The following is an 8,006-nucleotide window of genomic DNA, read 5'->3' on the forward strand; positions in this document are numbered from 1 at the left end:
CTAATCTGATTGGCGCAGTGTTTGGTAACTTATTCAAGATGGCCCTCGTCTGTGTTTTTTTGTTTTGCGCACGGTTTCACTTCGTTTAATCAAATGTTGCGCAAATATTTAACCGTTTTTGACCGTTTTCCACGATTCTAGCGATAGCACTCGGGTTTACGGAGGATCAGGGTGAGAGTTGACCGGTTCATGAGCTACATATTCGGCTGTCAACCGCGTCGCGGTGGTGTTTTACAGTTTACGGGAAGACTCCATTAACCGTGAGCCACCGGTGTACGGTTGTCGCTACTGTGCGGGGCTCCGCTGCTGAGAACACCCCCGAGTTGAGTGATTGTTCTGCGGCAACAGGCAGCTGCTTCCCCGGGCCTGTCGCGGAGAGACTGTGGTGTTAGCACCCGGAGCCTCTTCTCAGCCGGTCCACCATGATGTCCGTAAGTAATGAGCTTGTTTTTAGAGTTTGGTAAAAGTTGTTTGGTGAAGCGTTGTAAAAGTTTCTGCAGGTCAAAGTGTGGGTGTATCATGTAATTAATATAGACTACATGAAGCTAACGGTCAGTGCTACACCATATCCGGTTAAACAAACATGCATTGTTAAAACGACGTGACTTCTGCTTTACTAACATAGCTCCACAGTGATTGCCATGACGCGGGCATTAAAATGACACAATCTCCCTTTTACAGCTGCAACTGACGGTTATTCTCATCATCTATTCGTCTGATCGATTATTTTCTCGATTAACCGAGTATTCGTTTGGTCCGTAAAATGTCAGGATATGTTGAAAAATGTTGATCGGTGGTTCCTCAAAGGAAAATTCATATGTAATCGGGACAAAAAAGATAAAGTTAGAGGCAATGTGGGATCACGAGACCTCAGAAATCCACTTATACACACTTTCTGTGTCATTATCTTTTATTTAAGGCACAAAATGATTTGGCTGGTAAAAAGCCACTGTGGCAGGTTGATTCAAAGTTAGTGCTATCTAATGGTGAGGCTGTAGGTTTCATTTTTTACGCACTTCGGTTAAAATTCCTCAGCTTCACTCAGATCACATATCCTGTTTTTTGTTTTGTTTTTACAGTAGAACAGTTTTTCTGATTTTATTATGATTATTTATGATTTTAATTTCAGATTTTTTCAGATTATTTTATTTATTAATTAAAACTTTTCTTTTTACCCCTTTAGTGTTCTAGTGTCTTAAATTGTCTTTTTTATTATTTGTTTTGTCTTTAATATTCTTTGCACCAAAGGAGTTCACTCAATTCATTGTATGTAATACAATGACAATAAAGGCTATTCTATTACATTCTATTCTATTTCCCTCATGTGGTCCACATATCACAGTTTGAGAACAATGGTCTTTGATGGGTTCTGACAGATAAGAGGATCGTTGACTCGAGTTACAAATATCTGAATTTCCCTGATGTTGTCAACTTGTTTTTCAAGGAGCTCATTGAATTTTTTTTTCATGCTGCTTTCCCAACAAAAATGAAGCAATGTTAGATAAATACGAGTACTTCCTCGTACAAACTGCCTGCTGCTGTGGTTCTTCCGAAGAGTCAGTGCTTAGATTTTATATTTGTGGGTTTATCTGTTTATCCGATAATGACACTGACTGCACTCACCAAGTTAATTGCTAAGATTTGGCAGCACAGTGACATCACTCAAAAGATGAAGAAGGACCAACCGTCTTGAGAATGGCTTATTCTTACCATGAGTCAGCCTTTTTGTGACTAGAAACTGAAGTTTGCAAACCACAATTTCACCTGCACCAAACCCTCATAGAGAAAATCATCGTTTTTAGTTCCAGGGACACAGGAGCTGCTGGTCTACTGCTGCCTTGTTTGGTCTTAACTACAGATTTCAAACACTGAAGACACAAAATAACACGGTTGAATGTACTGATGGAGGCAGCAGTGGCTCACTGACCCTGACCCTGTGTTGCTGTGATGTAAAATTGCTACTTTTCTCTATGGGGTTTGGTGTGGGAGAGTGAGCAGTTTCCAGAGTGACACAAACTTTTGTTTTCAGTTGTAAAACGCTCTTAAAAAGTGGTAAATATTTATTTAAAGGGAACAGCTGGTGTGTTTATTAGGCAAGTCTTTCGAGCTGGTTCTCAAGCCAGGGGGCGCTCACGGTGCAGTCGGCGCTAGCATGTATCAGAACATCATGAAACCAAACCTTAAAAATACTGAACCACCTCTGTTATAAAAGAGGAAAACTTGCCTTAGGGGGTTCTCTTGAAATGTTCCTGTTGCTGCACAGGAAATTTGACTGTTACTCCTGTGTGTACTCTATGTGAATACAGATATACTTATTTACTCGTGTCTCGAAGCGCACCCGAGGGGCCACGGTGTGGTCTAACCAAACATCTTTGAAACACTAACATTAACAGAATTTGCTTAGTGTAATGTAAACTGTGGCAGCCATTAGATTATGATCCACATTTTACTTTTTATACTTCACTGTTTGGTTTGTGGATATCATCATTTCATCCAAATTTTTCTACACTTTCTGACATGTTATGGACTAAACAACAACAATAATCGGCCGATTAATGAATTTTGAAAATAATATACTTGTCATGTAATTAGACTTGTTTCACCATATTCGGAGCTTGATTGTCACTGAAGTACTAAATCATGTAAAAGTCTTGTTGTGATAAACAGATAATTCAGTCACTGTAAGTAGAAATGATGTGGATTGACTTGGTTTGTGCATCAGTGGAGTTACTGCAGGTCACAGCTTCGACTCAGACCTTGAACGCTGAGTTACTGCTGAGAACAGGTCGTGCTTGGTCAGGTGGTGGTGGAGCACAGTGTGACAGGGACTTGGCTGCTCACGCACACACACACACACACACACACACACACAGGAAATTCCTTTGTCATTGGGACTGACAGAGGAATTTACTTGTGTTTCTGAAGCACCTGCACTAAGAAGCTGGATTTGCGGCTGTTGTTGTCGTTGCAGTAACTTCACATTTAAAGGTACAGTAAGCGACACTGCTACGGAAACACGTCGTCCACTGATCGTGACGCCTGACGTGATCTCTCTCTAACTACTGACACGTGTTTTATTGCCTTTATTTCCCCCGACTCTCTCCTGAAAAACCAGAGGCGGCAGAAACGTTTATTATAAAGTGAGCGTGAAATGGTAAACGATATATATACGGTTATCGGCCGATGTTCGTCATTTTTTAACATATCGGCATCGGTTCAATGAGTAAAACTGCGCCGATTTTAACAACCGATGTTTATACCCGTCTAATTGCTGTTTGTTTGTGTTTGTGTTTGTGTGTGTGTGTGTTGAGGAGAGAGCATGTCAGCGGTGTGGGTGATTTTTCAGGGTGTCAATAGAAGATACGCAAAAAGCATTATGCAACACTTGCAAAGTCGAGGTAATGCGCGGAGGGTTCCGCGTCAAGTCATTCAATACCACAAATTTGATTATGTCATTTGAAAAACCGTCACCCTGAAGTACACAAACAACGGCAGGAAGCTAACGCTAGTAACATTAGGCAGCAGACAAAAAAGAAAGCAGCGCAGCTGGGACTCGACCAAAGGAAGACAGTGGCCAGGGCAATAACGATCAAGGTAATGGAAATGATTGCTCTTGACGACCAGCCGAGGGTTCCGACGGTTGATAGCGCATATTGAACCCCGCAACAACCTGCCAAGTCGGCGCTACTTTTCCGATGTTTTGCAATTGAATAAATATCTGGTTGCCATGAATACTGGCAAGTTTGATAAAGTATTTTAACATGTTTTTTTTATTATGGCAGCTCTTAGTAGAGCTTGTCAGGTATTGTTTCTCATATTTGTTGTGTAGTTTTATTGTGAAGGGAAGTGGCACGGTTGTTGTTGCAGGGAGGAAGGGTTGTTGACTTTATTTACGTACCCAGTATAGACGCCTCGGTTACAGTAACTTTGGCACGGTATAATTTTTATTTATGTTCATGTTTGTAATTTATGATCCAAACCTTCTCACAGGAGTTTAGTGAGTTGAGGGAGTTAAACTGTACTTTCATTTAGTTACACACTTGCTACAAGTGGTAAAGGTTTCTAAAAACCTTTACTTGTAGTTGGTTACTTGTGTCTTATGTGACCTTGTTATTTGGAGGTAAAACATGTTTTGAAAATAAAGGAAGACATTCAAAAATTCAGCTTGCGTGATTTTCATTCTGTACAAACTTTTATCATCTCAGAAACTTTTTTTTAAAACATATATCGATATCGGTAGATATCGGTTATCGGTCATAGCAGCAATATTAATATCGGGTATCGGTGTAAATAGTCATATCGGTGCATCCCTAGTAAAGGTGAATTGATTAGTTCCTTTTATTCTGTGTTTTTCTCATGTCATATTCAAGTGTTGAAGGATTTGTTTTTAATGTATCACGTGCACAGAGGTACTTTAGCGTCTCCACGTCTTTCACATGCTTACAGTTAAACAACGTATGAGCTTAAACTAACCTGTTGATGACCAGCCTCTTGTTACAGGACAATATTAGATTGAGTGAAGGTAGACACTGAAAACATGTGCTGGGATTGTTGGATGAACACATGAAGCCCTTGTTCGTCAGTATGTCGTAATTACGTGGGAACGTTGCTGCATTTTTTTGGAATTCAACAATTATGTTAGCACAGAGGAGGTTTTAATCTCCTTGTCCTAGTATATTATGGTGTGTTTCAGTTTCTCACCGAAAACGACAGAGGATTCCAACATGGCTGCCACAGGTGGACACATACTACTGTCCGGTTTGTGTGAGCAAAATCCTGTGTAGAGTGTTTATTATTTCAGAATCAAGGCTTTAATCTAAAAGGGGACAGAGCTTTTAAGTCACAACTTATAAACTTATAAAAAGTCTTAAAAGGCATTGAATTCATAAATCTTTAGTTATTATTGAAATGTCTTAAATCCCTCTTTCAAAACTCTTGAAACTCTTCACACATAGGAAGTAGGCTTTTGTGATTTTTTGTCAGTGAAAATCTCAGAATAATTGGTAACAGTTATTATAACTGTAACTGTAATTGAACTTGCTTTCAGCTGTAGGAACCCTGTTATTATTCTGTTTTCAATGCACTCTGTTACACAGTTCAACTGCGTGAAAACTGCCGTGACGAGGTTTTCTATGCGACACAAACTAGTGACTTGTGACGCAGTTGTTGTGGGTTTAACTGAATCTTTAGAATCCGTTTTTTGTCACTCTTTGTACCTTGTGTTCAAAAGTGCTTAAAATTGTTATACTATTTGTTTTCTTGTTATTTTGAGGATCTGGAGTTTGTAAGAACTTGAAACGTGTTGAACTGCAGTGTGAGATAAAGACCACAGACTAATGACAGAGCTCACACTCACAGTGGAAAACTGATATTTGTGTGAAGGAGAAATGAGGTCATCACTGTTGTTAACACCTGTTTCTTCTCTAATGATGTTTCTTCACCATCAGGAAGAAGCTTCGACAGATTATTCACAGTCAACTCGTAGCCGCACTCGGCCGTTTTTAAACAAAGTATCATTTTCTCATTTTTCTTTTCAGATGACGTTTGGCTTTTCCAGCAGCGTGATGCTGCTCTTTGACTTCTGGGATGTGAACGGACCTGTAGGTAAGTCATGGAGACATGAGATGATGTACGATTTAAAAGCAGTATTGGGATAATCATGCGTCGGTGTGTGTGTGCAGGAATGGTGCTCTCAGTGCTGGTGGTCACGCTGCTGACCGTGTTCTACGAGGTTCTGAAGGTTTGGAGGGTTTGGTTGAGCAGTAAATCTAAACTGGCTCGGCCCGGCACCGCGGCTGAGCCGTGTCACAGCGACAGCAGCTCCGCCCTGGCCAGAAGCCAATCAGAATCCTCCGTGGTGACCACAGAGACTCACACTCCAGACCCAAACTCCAGGAAACGGTCAGGACTCTGGTGGTTTACTGTTGGATAAGCTTTCTTTTGTGTATATACCTGGTTTGGCCAGTAGGTGGAGAAAAAAGCAACTGCTCAGTAAAATGGGTGGGCGATATGAGCTTAAAATTACATCAATAGATAATTGACAGAGTTTCAAATTCAAAGTGTGTTGATATGGGACGTTGTGTAGCTCACACTAACAATTAACATATTACTAAAAGTAACCTACGGAAATAACCTCGGTATTAAGTGGTGGGCCACATGAAACAACACAAATGTAACCAATAAGAAGACGTTAATCTTTGTATTTCCAAAGCAAGTGTGATTTTCACATTAAAATAGCCTTAAATATTTAACTTTTTCTTTATTTCTTTCAGCTTCTCCCTCTCTAGGGGGCGCCACATTAAATCACTTGAGAACCCTCCCGTTTATTTATTTATTCATTCCAGCTCGGGACTGGTCTACCCAATCACTGGGGAGAACCCCGGTTCTTGACCTGTCAGGATTTGTACTGGCAACTCTTCGGTTACAAGCCAAGTTCCCTTTCTACTAGGCCATGTGCTGCTCCAAATATTTAACTTTTGAAGTTCACTTTTTAAAAAGAATTTGCTCATCTAATTCTCGTAATTAATAATAACCAAACAGAATTACAATAATTCTACAGTAAATTACAGGTAAACCACTGTATTTATGTTGGAACAAACACAAAATACATAGAGTAGCAGTTCTTTTCCGTGATATCAATGGGACGCAGCAATTAATCAGTTACTAAATTAATATTCAACTATTTTGATCATCCATAAATTAGTATGAGCTTCTTAAATGTGAATATTTACTGGTTTCTTTGTTCAATTAAACAAATAAATCATTAAAACTGATTCAAAGGCCTATATAAAATTTAACAGAAACAGAACTTCCGCCGATTGCTTTTGGGTCCATAAAAGTGGTCTTCATACACATAGAACCTTCCAAAACAACTCTAAACACTTTAGTTTATATGTGGTGCTGTAACACTGCCGCAGAATTAGCCCAAATTTAGAGAAGAAGACATGGAGAGGCGAAGCTATGACTCCAGAATGTCGGTTCCACATGGATAAGACGTGGATTCTGTTGAACTCATTCTTGTGTTTACAAACTCACAGATTACAAACTTGACGTTTGTGGAACTCACACATGTCCATGTCTTTCGTCCCCTACAGTTTCCTTCTGCTCCACGGTGTCCAGGCCGTCCTCCACGTGCTGCAGGTGACGCTGGGCTACATGCTGATGCTGTGCGTCATGTCGTACAACGCGTGGATCTTCCTGGGCGTCATCGTGGGCTCCGCGCTCGGTTACTACATCTCGTTCCCTCTGGTGGGTGCGGTCTGACTGATGGACTGAAGGGTACGGATGGTTCACACACGCTGGAATAATAAAACAAACACTCCCTCTGCTGCTCTCGGCACAGAATCGGTCCGATTTTAACACTGGAGGATAACGGGGGGGGAACCGGGAACCCTGCAACGCTAAAATATTTTGTATCAGTCGTTCCTGGATGTTGAATCTGAAACAAAGGGAACTTTACTTGGGACTGACTCATGACGGCCAGGACTTGTGTAATTGAATCTTTTTTTTTTCCTGTTTGAAACATGTTAGAGTAATTTGTGAGTGACGTTGCGTGCATCTCGTAGTGATCACTAATGCTGTCGACTCCAACGCTAACTAACTTAAATATGTTATTTGTTTTACAGACTTTTATTGTGACAGGAGTAGGATGAGGTGAAAGTTAAAGGTGTTGCACTACTGAAAGCTTTTCTTTCCAAGCTGCTTCCATACTTGTGAAAGCACCAGGGGGCAGTATATAAGAGTCAGGTCTGTCAGGTACTGCGATATATAGATGTTGCTCGATCTCCGTGGATTTCAAAAGTTCACATTGAACTCTTTGCCTTGACGACTTGAAACCAAACGTAGTTTTTGTGTTTCAAATCTTTGTAACTCCTGAAAATACGTCAATAAAAAAGAATCTAATTTAAAACAAAAAAAATAATGTATTCTGGTTCTAGGCTGGTGTAAAACTCCTCCTGCTTGTCCGTTTTGAGGAAGTGAATCATGTGAGTTTTATGTCTTTTATG

General features: G+C 40.3%; 1 protein-coding gene across 1 annotated transcript; it reads left to right on the forward strand.

Annotated features, from left to right (window-relative positions):
* Positions 1-19: 19 nt before the first annotated feature.
* Positions 20-7,444, forward strand: slc31a2 (solute carrier family 31 member 2). The gene is made up of 4 exons (XM_044012037.1): positions 20-431; positions 5,538-5,604; positions 5,682-5,901; positions 7,095-7,444. The coding sequence occupies exons 1-4, from the start codon at positions 423-425 to the stop codon at positions 7,261-7,263; spliced, it is 465 nt and encodes a 154-aa protein (XP_043867972.1). The 5' UTR covers positions 20-422; the 3' UTR covers positions 7,264-7,444.
* Positions 7,445-8,006: the final 562 nt, after the last annotated feature.

The sequence above is a fragment of the Solea senegalensis genome, linkage group LG21, assembly GCF_019176455.1.
Source record: "Solea senegalensis isolate Sse05_10M linkage group LG21, IFAPA_SoseM_1, whole genome shotgun sequence".
Classification (NCBI taxonomy): domain Eukaryota; kingdom Metazoa; phylum Chordata; class Actinopteri; order Pleuronectiformes; family Soleidae; genus Solea; species Solea senegalensis.

Bases quoted from the DNA above. Each gene is read 5' to 3' on its own strand.
- slc31a2 (XM_044012037.1), top strand. The intron at 5,605-5,681 runs GTAAGTCATGGA...GTGTGTGTGCAG, and splicing joins GGATGTGAACGGACCTGTAG to GAATGGTGCTCTCAGTGCTG. The intron at 5,902-7,094 runs GTCAGGACTCTG...CGTCCCCTACAG, and splicing joins GACCCAAACTCCAGGAAACG to TTTCCTTCTGCTCCACGGTG.